This window comes from Pezoporus occidentalis, unplaced genomic scaffold, assembly GCF_034315485.1.
Source record: "Pezoporus occidentalis ecotype Australia unplaced genomic scaffold, CSIRO_AGI_Poc_V1 ctg17, whole genome shotgun sequence".
Taxonomy (NCBI): domain Eukaryota; kingdom Metazoa; phylum Chordata; class Aves; order Psittaciformes; family Psittacidae; genus Pezoporus; species Pezoporus occidentalis.
In genome coordinates this window covers 1026424-1041953 of record NW_026913531.1, presented here as the reverse complement: position 1 = coordinate 1041953, position 15530 = coordinate 1026424, and the positions used below count along the sequence as shown (strand labels likewise).

General features: G+C 43.6%; 1 protein-coding gene across 3 annotated transcripts; it reads right to left on the bottom strand.

Moving 5' to 3' along the window:
• Positions 1-1994: 1994 nt before the first annotated feature.
• Positions 1995-13747, bottom strand: DYRK2 (dual specificity tyrosine phosphorylation regulated kinase 2). Of its 3 annotated transcripts, none has more exons than XM_062613685.1 (3): positions 13315-13747; positions 12439-12575; positions 1995-4249 (listed from the first exon to the last, which is right to left on the bottom strand). In XM_062613685.1, exons 1-3 carry the CDS (start codon positions 13367-13369, stop codon positions 2648-2650), a joined length of 1794 nt encoding a protein of 597 aa, XP_062469669.1. In that variant the 5' UTR covers positions 13370-13747; the 3' UTR covers positions 1995-2647. The 3 variants fall into 3 exon arrangements, with proteins under 3 accessions (XP_062469669.1, XP_062469670.1, XP_062469671.1); XM_062613686.1 differs by lacking the exon at positions 13315-13747 and adding an exon at positions 13077-13191; XM_062613687.1 differs by lacking the exon at positions 12439-12575.
• Positions 13748-15530: the final 1783 nt, after the last annotated feature.

Sequence of the window (15530 nt, the reverse complement as noted above, 5' to 3'; positions counted from 1 at the left end):
CCCCTCCCTCCTTTTTTACAGGTATAAATAAGCTACAATAAAAAGCAGCTACATCACTTAAAACCCCTGATGTAGCTGCTCCTTTAGTATACAGGAAGTTCCACTGCATCTGGGTTAAAAAAATAGCTCTGCACACTATATTTTGGCCTTAAAGTTTCCGGTAGCATTTATGAAGAAGTTGGATCATAAATGCATTATTGGCATTAAGAACTGGTTACATGAAAAAGAATATTTAGTGGTTTTAGCCCATTAATGACCCATGAACATTAAGCATGTTTTCACCTTAAAATGCCAGGAAAGGCAGGAACATGTATCAATGACCCTTTATAATATATCAAGGGAGGTGACTATCTTTCCGCCCCAAACATATGCATCCCTATTTCCCTATTTCTTAACTTTTGCAGGAAGGGTTAAGGTAGAAAGGAGTGGTAAAGCCAAGTGGGTGGTGGAGGAAGTAAATATTCCCAGTTACTGTAGAAAAATACACACTATTGTATTCCCACAGTCATGAAAGCAGTTAATTTTATATGAAAACTAATATATCTCTTTTCCAGACTTAGAACTTACTGACCGTAACTTACCAGATATTCATATTCCAAAAGCCACTTTTCTTAGCTGTATTACTATATTTCATTTTAAACATGATTTCATACATGTTTACATATTGCACTTACACACATTGTATAAAGTTGTGAACATTTAACACTAAATAATTTAATTTGACTAGAGGCAGGAAACAATCTTATTTAGAAAACAAAAAAGAAACAGTCGACTGATGCTGTAATTTTCACAAGTTATCAATCAACAAATTCCATTCTCTACTTAGAAATTCTTTTTGGAGCTTCTTTAGGTGTTGACTTTTTGGCAAGAAGTGAAGCGGTATGTTTCCTGAGAATTCTGTCATTTTGTATTTTTATCCCTCCCCCAGTCTTACATTGAATTAAAACCAAACCAAACAAACAAACAAACAAAACTAAGCTGTAAGTGGTAAATTAATGAACATGAAGGAGAACTTATCCGGAAACTTTCTTGGCCTCTCAGGGGACCATGCTTTAAGTATTTTTCATCATTTGTACACGTAACTCAGTAAAATCTGTGCATATAAATGTTGCTTATAGGAAATTTATTGAGGTTTAATGAAATCCATTCTAGAATGTTTTGCTCTAATGTCCATAAACCCTTCCAGATTTAAAATTCCTTGCTCATGTTTTATACATCCAATGTAGACCACTGCCATTGTTTGTGATGAAAACTGAACCTGCATTTCAAACTGTTCCTGTTGAAAACATGCTACGAGTATTTCTCTCATAGGTTTAGATATTATTCCTCAGTAAAGACCATCTTTCTTCCATGTATGCTTAAAAAAAGAAAAACCAAGCATTAGAACACAAATCTACACATATCTTCAACTGTCCCTCCAAAGCTGATTTACAGCTACAAATGCCAAAGATTAAATCAAATTCCAACCATTTAACTCCTTTGAGAATTCTCCTGTACTAGAAAATTTCTAGGATGCTGTCTGCCAACTGAGTCTTTCCACTCAGGATCGTTCCATCTACAGTTACACTCTCTAGAGTGACGTTCTTTACAGAAAGCAATGTAGTAACATAGTCTTTGCCCCTGCATGCAGATTTGATCTGAAGGGTAAATGCACCAGAGAGGTCAGTCACTCAAAACAAATATGGTCAGAAGAAATAAAAGCTATTTGTGAAATCCATGTAGCGTAACAGTCTGGAAGTTACAGTATAAAACTGACAGAACAAGTACTTCTGCCTATGTGATTTCGGGAGACCAAGCTGCACATCAGGAAAGAAAACAGGAAAGGAAAACAAAAAATACAAACCAAGAGAAGCCCAGTGTGAATGCTCAGTGTTACATACATTTTAGATTTACAGGAACAGACATACTTCCACCTTCAAGCTTTCCAAGAGTGCCTGTTCCTCTCGCTCTACCACACAGCACATAGCGCGAGACAGTCATTTTAGTCCTGGAAATTATTTTTTTTCATTATATTTAGATACTCATTTTAACCAAAACCCATTACTTTTGAGTAGAGAAAGTATTCCATAGGAGGTGACTGTATCATAGTAATACCACTACTTTCTCTGGGCTACCATATAGAAAATGACAGTGTAACACGCTACAGCTCCACTTTAAATTACAAGTTTACAGGTGCTTAACTACTTCTTTGATATTCTCCCTGGAGCCCAGTCAGGCATAAGTGTGAGTGTTCGCATACCCATAAAATCCAAAAAGTAGAGCCTTACAAATTTTCCCCAGGTGAAACCTAATATGAACCATGGAAGAGAAACGATAATACCTTTGACACCACGCTGCAATGCATGACAGTTATCTTGTAACCAGTGGCCTGCCACTGATGTTTATTACTGTATCACACTAGTTACAGTAAGGCTAGTTGTACTGTAGAAGACAAACATCTTAAAAAATAAGTATAAAAACTTAAAGCATTGTCCCCATGTTTTTATAAAAACAAAATCAACATTTCTTACATTTAAAATGAGTGCTGAAAGATACAAATTAATAAAGTTATTGAGCAAATAAAAATGTATATCTGAGCTACCTTTTCATACAAATAAGGCTCAGCCACATCTTATCTCTCATACTAACAGCATTGGGTTTCTCAGCCTCAGCTAACGAGTTTTGGCAACACTGTTCTTTGCTGAATATTCCCATTGGCATCTGTCATCTGTGACAAATTAGTCCTCAGTTTTGAAGCTGAGCTTGAAGTCGGAGGTAACTTGGAAATCGACGTTATAGCACCAGTGCTCTCTGTAATTCTCTTTGCTGAAGCCTTTTCCCCAGTTGGAGGTTTTGGCAACCGTCTCCTTAGCCAGGGATGCCGCAAAGCCTGGCTGGGTGTCATACGAATAGCAGGATCCCATTCTAAACACTGTTTTAGGAAGTCCAGGAACAAGGGATCATCACATCCCTTTAATGCATTACCCCATTCTCTGCTCTCTGGTGGGCCACGTAGTTTTCCTCTTCGAGAGCGTCCACCATTAAGTATTACAGAGCCATCAGACAAGGTTGTGATGCTGCAATAGCGGGGATAACCCTTAGAACTCACAAAGTTTTTGGCTCGCTTGGATGAATCTAAGAGTTTTGGAGAAGGCATGCCTAATAGCTCAATCATACAAGCCAGCTGGTCTCCTTCATCTTCTCCAGGTAAAAGTGGATAACCAGTCAGAAGCTCTGCTAGAATACAACCCAAGCTCCACATATCTATGGGCATCCCATAACGGGCACCAAGGATGACTTCAGGTGCACGGTAAAAACGTGACTGAATGTAAGTGTAGACACGCTGATGCTCATAACAACTTGAGCCAAAATCAATCACTTTGATACCACTTCTACCCTGTTGCTTCAACAGAATGTTCTCAGGTTTAAGGTCACAGTGAATGATTCTGTTTTTGTGCAAAGCATCCAAGCACTGCAAAATTGAGTGGGCAAACTTGCGGACCAAAGGTAGGCTAAAGCCCTGAAACTTGTTTTTCTTTATCAATTCATACAGGTTCATGCTCAGCAATTCAAATGTCATGCAGATATGGCTGCGGAATGTGAAGTTTTCCAACATGTGGATAACATTCATGTTGTTATCCTTATCTTGCTTCCGGAGATGCTCCAGGATCTTAATTTCTTCCGCAGCTTGCCGGTGGAAACGTTTTTCATTTCTCACCATTTTTAGTGCCACATGCTGATGCATCTTGTGATCGTAGGCCTTCACCACTTGCCCAAAGCTTCCCTTCCCTATAACTTTCAGGACTTCATACCTGTACGCAATATGATCATGGGGTACTTGTATATAAGACCCTTGGTCATCATCATACCCACAGTTGTTTGAACCACCGATCACACCTTGCCTCTTCTTTGCGTTTGGACCCAAAAAGTATATTTCAGGGTAGCTAAAAATCTCATGATGCTCAAAAGCTGTTAATTTTTGCATGTATTGCTTCATTGCCTGCTCTGGTGTCATAGCAGAAGCTTTCACCTTCCCTGTTCCATCTGTAGATTTTAAAGAGCTGGAGCTCCCTTGTCGTCTGTGAGCACTCTCTGACTGTCTGTCCTGAACCACTGGCAATCCAGATTTGCCTAACGTTGTAAGTCCATTTGGCTGTGTCGTCAGAACCGTCCTCTTGTTACTATTATCTTCAAACAGCTGCTGAACCTGGATTTGTCCATGGCTACCAACATGGAGGTGCTCACTCATTGTGTGCTTACTGCCTCCAACCTAAAATCGAAAATAAATACATACCCAGTTAACAAGAGAGGCATGAACTCTATGCTTCACACGTATTCTGCAACCCGCCATCCTGCCTAAATCACCTCAAAACTGAGTATTTTCTTAGAAGTCAGATAATCTAAGAAAAATACAGGACATATATTGTGATTCTGCAGGGCACTATTAAATTCTTCACATCCTTGTTTTTCAAATGCTGCTTTCACAACTCTCTAGATTGTGGCCATCACAGATGTGCTACCACGATAAGCTGACAATTCCTCTAAGGAATCTTCAAGGAAACAGCCCTGTAACATCAAGAAGTACGCTTGAAGGACTTTAAACTTTACAGAATATAGTAGCACTTCTACTGATGCTGGAGATCAACATACAATGCCTGCTATAACTTACATGGCTAAGGCTCTCCTAGTCACCTGTTCTCAGAAATCAACATATTAACTTGTTCCTGAATTTGCTGTATACCAAAAGCTACAGACACAATTTTAAGCAATAAACATATGTTCTGTAACATGCACAAAGAGGAAAAGAACATATCTAAAGTTCAAGAGGTGCCATTTACTGCTTGCAATTGAGGCAGTAACTATTCAGTAAAGCATTCAGATCAATGAAGCACGGGCATATCCTTTAGCACCTTCCCAAACCAGTCTTACAATAACTTTTAACCAAGATGAAGTGTGGGGCCTGATGCAGGTTTGAATGGAAAGAAAATCTTTGCCTTTAAGAATATACAAGTAACTTTATTTTAAAGGAATCAAAAAAAGGATTAGTTGATTTTAGAAATTATATTTGTTCTTCACAGTTTTCACAAGGGAATAAACAGCATTTTCAAGCAAAGGAATACTCAGCATTTTCAAGCAAAGGAACACCAGAAGCACTGGGGTGTGAAAAGTCTTTCTCAAAACCTGTTATTTTTAAGGTGAAACAAGAAATTTATGAGCATACACCTGTCACTAAAATAGCTGTCCTTAGAATTCCTCATTTGCTCTCAAGCAGAGGATAATTAGTTTGTCTTCTGCCTGGTCTTACACAAAGGTGGTAAGATTTTCCCTTCTCTCTCCAGCTGATTCACCAGTCTTAACATTCATACCAAATTACTAACCAAAAGTTCACTGATGCTGTCAGACAGATGATCAAGCCAGGGTTGAGAGCGCTTCTAATCTGAACCCTACCTTTTCTAGACAGCTACGGATAACACATTCCCTGTTCACTTAAGGTTGCTGAAACAAAATCAGAAAATGACAGTAGTGTGCTGTGATATGAGGCAATGAAATCTGTGCTGCAACTGCAGCAGTGCTTCCTAATGAGAAAACCAGGACATGTAACACGGACTCTTAGCATATTTTGTGCTTCTGTTAAGGTCTCAGTCTGATATGGTAGAAGCCTGTTCTTGTAAATTCAGTAACTTGCTCCCAAGGAGTAGCCAGCTGGACACCAGCTTCACCTTTGGATAATATTTTTAAACTTGCAGTTCTGAAATTCACACAACGCAAACCCAAGATCTCTCGGAGACTGCTTCTGCTGAGTTCACTACTCTTCTGATTCCATTTTGACTTGCTTTGAATAACTGGTTCATTTTATTTCATCACTACAGTTTGACTGTGGATGTTTATTTGAAGATCAATTTGGGCTCACACTATCAAATCTGATCAATCTCATAGAAAGGTTTACCACAGAACTGCAATCCAAAGCTAAGACATCTGTAACATTTAAGCAAAGTGAAGATACATGGGATAGCAACATTCATTCCCTTCCTAGTTTGAGGCCTCAAAAGCAGCAGGCATTAAGCAGCAAGGGGACTTAACGAGCCTACAGGTAATTCCTTCAGATCGAAGTCTGAAGCGCACTGCAGTAGCAGTTTCATGAAGGTTGCCCTGATCCTCTATATAAGCAGCAGTTACTGGGGAAAAAAAACAGGTAATTCAGCCCCAAGAGCTGCTAAATGACCCATCTCAGAAGAACCAGACCTAGTTAGTAAGATGTGTCAGAGGCTCAGCACATGCAGTACTGCAGAACTGTAAATATAAGAAACGCACAATGAAGCAGCAGAATAACTGTGCAGATTACAAATACAGGTACAAATGTTTCTTCTGTGGCACTGGTTGAACAATAAAGCAGAACATACCAAGACAAAGGGGAGCAGACAATACTGACATTCAGACAATGAGAAAGAAAGAGCATAGTGGAGAAAACCATCTTTAAGAATTCTTAACCCAAGTACACATCATCACAGTTCACATCTTGAATTAGTTTGTTGGGGTTGTTTTTTTTTCACTTGAGTCACCTGTTTTCAGAATTAACTATTTTCTGCCCTTCCTAAGCACTGCTTGTTTCAACAGATGTACAGGGGAAGTCTTCAGACTTCAGTTATTTTCTTTGTATCAGGGCTAGGAAAAAAAAAAACAAACATTTTTCTACTCTCACCACATACTAAAGAGTTCCTTTTTCCTAAAAGCATGTTTGCAAACACATTCTAAACTGTAAACCATGCAGCTCTGCTTCCTGCACCTTCAGGCAGCCTCACGGTTTCTCTTGCTGCTCACAGCTTGGTTTTTTTTTTCCCCAAGCAGCAGAATGAAATCACCAGCATTATCCCAGCTTCACCCTAAATCCAAAGTGACCGGTTTTGCCAGTTTCAGTCAACTGCTGCTTGGGAATGCAAATGCAGATGCAGACAGTAGCACTAGTTTTCTTTGTGGAAGAAAAGACACCAAATGAGCACAGGCTTTATTCCAAAAGCTGTCGGGGAGAAGGCAGTTCACTGTTCTTCTCCCCTCCCCCTCCATCAGGCATTTCCAAGCTATCAGATATATCACAACCACTAAGTCAGTATGAAAAATGGACTTTTCTCATCTCAGGGTACTACCTGCACAAGAATCACCACCTCTTCTTCTATTTCCAACCTGGATTAGGGCTGGATTCTCACCAGCCCTTTGTTCTGCCTATCTGCTTCTGGCTACTGGCTGACTGAGATTGCTGTCAAGTTCAGGCTTGCACTGTTTACAAGCTCCACAGGCTTCACCAATGACGTTGTAAATTCCCTAAACCACAACTAATGGGCTTGGGAAGCTACAAAGCACTACAGACTTCTAGTACAGTATCAAACTGTTCACAGTACACAGAACCTCCACCAGCCTCCCACCTGACACCGTAAGTCTGAGCTGCTTATAACACATGGCACCTTTACTTCTGCCTGTAAATTCCAGAACCAACAACCTACACAGCTGACAACCTGCATGCACTTATGCATCGTACTTATATATTCTACTGCCTGCGCTCACACCCAACTACACCTGCTAAGATTTACATGTTTTTCTAGCCCACGTCATCAAAAACTTACTGATGTGCACACTTCTCCGTAAGACATACTGCAAGAACAGGTAAGCCTGAACTCAAAGAGCCAATCTTCCTGAATCTTCTGTCAACATCAATTACATAACAGCAAACATCACAATGGTGGATTTTTTCCTCTCTCAACAGTTTTTCATTACTTCAAAATCACCACTAGATTTTGCTTTAATTTTGGTTTGCTCAGTTTATGGAAGTTGATGACTATGCTAAAAACATTCACCTAACCATCGAAGTACAGACACTAGGCAAAACAACCCAAACCCAAACACCTTCTTTTTGGGGATGGGAGTGCTTGGGGTTTGGTTTTTTGTTTTGTTTTCACAAATGGGTTTAGGGACAGAAGTAGAACAGTAACTTACTATACTTACACTACAGACCTGTAACAGCACAGAATTAGCATAAAACTGAGTCTGTCATGCCAACAAGAAGACAAAGCAGTTGACGACTCCTTTGCAGTAACACACAGCCAATGCAATAGTCTGTTTCAAAACCCTCTACAAGACTACTGCTGCTCAAAAAAAGCATACCACAGAAAAGAAGATTTTGCTGTCAACCAGACTCTAAAAAGGTTTATTAAATGAACCTTATTAATAAAGCAATCACAACGGCCTGCTGTAATACTACACAGGAGTAAGACATCTTTATCCGAGATATATATATATACACACAGTGTTCCAAAGCAGTAACTCATTAAAGAATAAACATTCCACTATATACCCCTTTCTTTACAGTATTTCTGGGCCAGTTTCAGCCCTCCTGTGTCTGACATGCTAGTATCAGGTGTAGCATGCTTGACTGCCTATTTTGACTACAGCCTGAGCAAATGTACAAAGGCTTTTTTTAATCTAATAAATGAATTCAACAGCATTCCTCTGTTCAGAACTAAAAATAATGTGATAATAAGTACAATAGCAATAATACAGGATTATCATAATGGTTTTATTATGAGCACCAAAAAAGACTAAGCCCTTGTCCTAAAGAGCCTGTAGCTCAACAACAGCTGTACTAAAAACACACCATTTGAATTTTTTTGCTGATGTCATATCTGGTCCATACAAGCTTATTTTTTTAAAACTTGATTTTGACTTTATATAGCAGATATTTTCAGACAGAACTAAGCCCCAAGAGTGATCCCAATTCCTAATTTTTTTCCTCCTGTCAGAACTACATGGATGCAGTAAGTCTGGGACATCCTACATGCATTACACATGTTGAAACAAAAAAGGACAGTCAATGCAAACTAAATTGAACCCTTTAGGTAAGCTGAAGTGTACACATAAGAGAGATGTGCCCTGATGTGCAGCAGCCCCCACAGCATAGTCACCAACTGTGGGAGAACAAAGTCCCCCATTAAAAGTTAAGATAGCTTCGTATTCCCCTTAGACGTAAGTTTAATGTAGAAGAAGAAACATGCAAAGAAATCTAGATGTAGCAAACTACAGATCATGACAGTACAGTTATTTCCACTCAAACATAACAACATTCCCATGGCAATTTATTACATGAGAGCACCACAACTGCAAGGTATTTTCATTGGGTTTTGTCTGCTTTAAGCAGCGGCCTGCAGTAAAAAACTTCAGCATGTGACCCACTAGATCTTCACATTTAGTCCAGGAATCCCTGTTCTGTTACCATGTGAACCATTTTTTTAATAAAATTTAATATTTTTAAGATGAAGACTGACTGATGCAAACGTACATGGATAGACATTCACCACTGATTTCAAAACAAAACAGGCCTTGCTGTAGGGAAATCTTGCAAAGGAATTGAAGAGGGAGTGCACTGAATCATGCACTGTAAATGGGCTGTTGTTACAGTACTAGACAGGAGGAGAAAAAGATTAAGACTGCTTTATTGCAAGAGAAACAGGAAGAGTGCAGAATGCACGGATATGTGCCAAATAAGAATAAACAGAGATGGAGGTAGGCAGAATACAAGAGACAAGAGTCTGGGAGAGAGACTCACAGACGGGTGGGGATTTACACAAGCAGAGCAGCAGGCAAGCAAGATAATCTCTAATGCAGCATGTCAAGTGGATGTACTAACACCATAATGAAACAGGAGAGTGAATGGAAAAAGGTGCCAGTCGCCAAGGCCAGAACTTAAGACTTCAAAAGAGAAAGCAATGACTTTGGAGAAGAAAAAGGACAAGGGGCTAGAAATGAGTTCTTGTTTTCCACCATGAGCACAAAAAGATAATCAGGGATGGGAGCAGACACAAATAAGTCCAGGATGAAGCCACAATTTAAAACCAAACAAAAAAAAAAACCACAGCAGTGTGCTTAGCAACCAAGGCTGCTGTGATTGCAGAGACTGCAGCTAAAACCTCTGCCCTGTTATACAAAGCCTGGGTAAAACAACATCTTCCCCCCTTCTACCCATGTGGCTGGTTTCTACCAAATGATGAAACTTCACTTGAAAGTAGGATACCACAGTTTCACAAGAGGCTAGAGCACAACTCGCTACTGCAAGAAATACAACAGGTGGTTGATTTATTCTCTGTCGGAATTAAAATAAAAACTTTCTAGCTTAAATAAAAACCCATCTTCAACCTCTATCTTCGCAACTAATATACGCATATACAATGCACACATTTACAGCCAACCACCAGCAACTTCAACTACTCAAGCAAACTGTAGCTCCTGAAAGTTTCAAACACAAAGAGAAATGTTCCCCATTTTTTGCTATTACAGAAGTCACACAGATATACAACAGGGATGAAAACAGAATAAGCAAATGATCACAAAGAAGGAAAACAGTCTAAGAACACTGAAATGTTCCATTTTAAAAAGGCCTGATTGGAGGAAGTAGTGGGATGCAAAACCAATTATTTCAGTCAGGGTCAGCTGAGGTCAGCAGGCCTGAAATTTACAGAACAATCACATATCACCTTTTTTTTTTTTTCCCCTTTTATTTTTAGGTTAAAATACAGCATTCTGATGTGACATCTGATCCTTACCACAAAAAGTTATGTTAGCCAACCACAAAATAACCACTTACAAAATTCGGAAAGGCAGTCTGAGGTATTTCTGTAATAGTATCCAAGGCTAAATAAATACTGTAGAGCAAGCTCTGTATGACAAAAGAAAGGCAGAGTTTCTAACAGTCAGAATCTAGAGAGACATGAAAACCAGCAATATAATGCTTGGCCACCCCTGTGTGCTTCCATAAATATTTCATCTCTATGTGTATATACACACACATGCAGATAAGCTATATATAAACATACGCATACATATACAACGATGTATAAAAATACTCGAAATACAGAAATGTAACTTGAGCACCCCTTGCATGCTTTCATAAAGACTTCATCTTTATAAATGTAGGTATATATGCACAGACACTATATATAATACACACATGCACATATAAATCTATGTATAAAAATACCAAAGTTCTGTACTTCCAGATTAGTGAGTAGTCCCAGTTATATAGCTGGACCACTATGCCTTTACAAATCCTAAATTAAGTCTGGGCTCTATTTCATGTGGGCCTCTGTTATTTGTGAGCCCATCTGCATGTGCAGTTTTATGACTGGCGTCCAGGCTGTCTGTACCACACTCCTTCTTTTATGTTTTTATAAAAACATTAAGCTGCTACCCCAACCCTAAAATCAACCAGCACTTAACTGGTACATGAATGTGAAAAAAATTGGCCTTTGATACTAATGAACAATTCAGACACATATCCTAGCTACATAAATATACATCTCAAGTATGCAGCTCCGCCTTGAATTTGCAGAATATTCATAATTCCTTTTGAGAATATAGTGATTTTTTTACCTTTTATTTATGCCAATTCTTTCTATAAATGGATTTGAATAAGATGCTTTTACTCAAGGTACACAGAAAGTCACTGAAACACTAACACCTAAATGCATAGTTTCACCTTCCACCAGCCCATAATCATGTTACCATTTAAAGCTCTGTCATATGTTTACAAAGATAGTATGTGAGCATCCATGAAGAATTCATTAATTCTAAGGAAAGTATGCCATCAATGCCTTTCACGGTCAGTACAAAATCCCTCATAATTTAAAAGGATATGTATGCAATAAAAAATTCAGGTATTTAATGATAACATGACAGCATACAGATACCTCCCTCTCTACTCTGTCGTGCCTTCAGGACAGAGATACCCTCTCTCATCCATATATAGTGGCATACTTGGGAAGTTTCATTCCTAGTAGATTAACTATGAGTGGGAGATAATGTGATATATCACAGAACCGGAAAATAACATCCTTTTCATGCCACCAGTGCTTATTTTTTTAGGTAAACTACTGCAGTAATAAAGTCGGATTTATCCAATCATTGTCGACGAGTACAGTGATAGCTATTTCAAGGGAAGGGCAGCTATCGGCCTGAGCTAATCAGACATATAAAGGGAGAGCAGCCTTCATTTTTCACTACGGTTCACTTTATTCGCAGTGACTAACCTCATTGCCAAAACAATGTAATCCCAAAAAATGCATTTACCAGAACAGCTCCTCTGTGCGAGTGTGGGAGATCGAATTTGTCACTGAAAATGAGACACAAAACCAGACTGAAGTGGGCTGGGGACAGGGAAAGGTGCTTCTCAGTGCAGTCACCCGAGTCCCAGCCCCACAACAAACGCACGTTTGATCGGAGTCTGCAGAAATTAAATGCACTTTGCTCAAGCGCCTCGTCAGGCGGGACTGGGCGCTCGCGGCGGCGCCCGTGAGAGCTCGATCCCGCCGTGGGGGACACCGGGCGAACGCAGCGCGGCGGCGGCGCGGCAAGCCCCCGCGGCCGGACGAGCCTTCCCCCAGCCCCCGCCTCGGCCCCCCGCCCCGAGCCCTGGCTCACCGTGTGGGAGGCGTTGCTGGCCCTGAGCGGCGGCAATGCGAGAGGTGACGGCGGACCGGTCCCAGCTCCTGCCCGGGGGACCCCGGCTCCGGTGCCCGGGGAAGACTGCAGCGGGCGACCGCTGTCCCCTGCCCTGCCTGCGGAGAGCAGAGGGGTGAGCGCGGAGGGCAGCGGCGGCCCCTCAGGCAGGGAGGCCGTCGGGGGGCGGCGGTGGCCCCGGCGTTTCGCTGGCACCACCGCCCGTCTCGCTTCAGGCAGAAGCCATTAAAAGCTAATCACCGCCGCGGCGCACACACGCACCGATCCGGCTAATAGCGCGGGCGGGCCGTGCTCGCCCGGCTAAACCCTTCATCCGAGATTAACCCGCCACCGGCAGCCACCTAACCTAGAGAGCGAGCCGGCTCAGCCCCGCACGCACCTCGGAGCTGGACGGCCGCCCGCCCGCCCGTCTTACCCTCTCCAACGCCCCCCCAAGCCGTCTGGCCCGGAGAAATCCCGGCGCCGCCAGGAGTTCACAAGTGTGCAGCGGCAAGAGCAGGCGAGCACCGCTGCCCCCATCAAACGCGGCCGCTCCGGCAAATGCCGCGACTCCCGGTTCTCCCCCGGTCGTTTCCCCAAGTGATTCCTCTTCCCCCCACCTCTCTTCCCCGAGGCGAACTCGCCACCCCGTACAACAGCGGCACGCCGGAGCCGAGTACGAAGCCCCCCGCCGGCCCCCGGGCTCGGTTGCCGGGGGGAGGGTGGATCATTGTTCCGACGAGCACGTCCCCGCTGCGGCGGCGGCGGCTGCAGCAGAGGGGTGGCCGAGTTCACCCCCCTCCCAGCCCCGCACGACCCGGCGCGTCGCGGTGGTGGTCACGGCAGCCCTCTGCTTACCGGCTGGGTAGGCAGCACCAGCGGCGGCGCTAGCTGAGGGCTTTCTGGTTAACATGGCCGCTGGAGAGGAGGGAGAGGAAAAGGCATGTCAGGGTGGCTCTCCTCCGCTGCTCCTCGGCCTCTCCGGTCGGCGGCTGCCTCTCTTCTCCGATCAGCTACACCCAGACCCGTCCTCCGCTGCATCCCCTTGGCCCCGGGCCGGCAGGACAGACCCTCCAATGCCCCGCCGTCGCCTCCCGCCGCCGCAGCAGCAGCAGCAGCCGCGCCGCCGCCGCAGCCCCCGGCCCAAGCTCATCACCTCCCCCGCCCCTCCCCGGTCGCCCCGGTCCCCTCGCACGGAGGAGGGGGCAGCAGCAGGCGGCCGGACAGAGCCCTCCTCCTCGCGCGGCGGAACAGCGACAAACAGCGCACTGGAGGGGCAGTCTCCGCCCCGACCGCCTTCTCCCTCCCTCCGTTCTTCCCTCCCCGCCGCTCCCTCCCCTCCGTTACCGCTCCGCGGCGGCAGCGCGGCCCGCCGCTTCCCCCCGAGCACCGGCCCTCCGCCCCCCCCTCCTCGCCCAACGGCCGCCTCCCGAGCGCCCCTCGCCCAAGGGTCACCCGCCGTGGTCACAGCCATGTTGGCCGACGGTAGACAGCCTGCGCCGCTGCCCGCCGCCCCCCGGCCCGTCCCCAGCTCCGACAGCGCCGGTGTGTGCGCCGGGGAGAGGGCGATGCCGAGGGGAGGTCGGCCCGTGTGTGGGGAAAGGGGAGTGGGGGATCACCGACTGCTCAGGCAGCGGGGGTCACTGCTGCCAGACTGGGAGGACAAAGGTGGCACCGTGGATAACCTGAAACGTGAAATCAAATGCAATCCTAAAAATTGGCAGGGAGGGAAAAGAGTCTTCGAGGTTACCCTGAAATCCTGAAAGAGCTTTTGGGATTGCCCTGGAGTCCCCGGTGTCTCAGCCTAGGATGAGGGAAATGAGATTGCAGGGGGCATTATCTGCCTTGTTTTCTAAACTGTACAAAGTGCTTTGTGGAGTACAATGCTTTGAATTCCTGGTTTGTCAGTTCCAGCGTCATTACAGCCAAAAATAGATATCTAAACATTTGCTCAGCTTGGGACAGTGTTGAAAGAACTCTCCTACCTGCGCTCAACCCTTTTTGAAGTCTGTACAGACCACACGTATTTGCCTTTTTGAAGCTGCTGGTAGGTATTAGACAGACCTCCCTTCGTCCCCTTCCACAGAAAAAGGAAAATAAATCTCCCCTTTTCCTATGCCTAAGCAACAGAAAAAAATACATCCATCCCTTTGCCTCTTCCAGTGACAAAGATAGATGCATAAACAAACACGTTTCCTGTACTGGTACAAAGAAATAAACAGTCTCCTTAACCCCTCCTGTCATGCAGAGAAAACAATCATACCTTCTCCTTTCCACACCCACCTAATCGCTTCCCTTCACTGTAGCGGAAAGAAAGCTTTGTCTTCCTCAAATCCCCCCATATGTACAAAGGCACTCCCAGTGTCCCTTCCCCACATCTGCCAGGTGTTCAGATGCTGTTTACTGATTGTTGTATTTTCCCATCATTTTTACATGCAGTGTATGCACATCAAAAATATCTGTGTATCAAACACTCTGATAACATTAGTGTTCTTTGTGAGACACCTTAAGTGTTGCAGGAATGGCAAGAAAAAGATACTTTTCTAGTTAATCTAAGGAGGAGAATGGGGAAGAAGCTTGTTCACATTGAAGCTGGGTAAGAAAAAATGAAATTACAATCAATTATCTTTTCGTAGGGGTTGCAGGAGCTCACACTTCATCTTAAATAATGTGTCTTCTCTGTCAAAGGCACAGACAGCTTCATGCATGTTCTGGGGTTAGTTATACCTAAATACGGAGATAGGAGAAAGCCCATCGGGTGTCCTGTGTCAACCCCTTTCTAGTCAGGTGCTTCATTCACAGTGTGCCTTCCACAGTTTGCCCAAACAATCTGTGACCACCATGAATACTGTGTGAAAAATAGAGTTAGTCTATCACATAGTAAACAGTCTTTTAATTGAGTCAGTGGGAACACATTACATTGGTACCTGTCCAGCTATTCCCTTTCTAAAACTGTGTGTGTTATAAGCTTTCGGCATTAGTCTTTGAGCCTCCAAGTGTGCATGGGCCTGCCTAGATGCCTCTCTTCCTCTCGCTCCATCTCTTTCCCCATCTGCAATCCATCCTGGCATTTG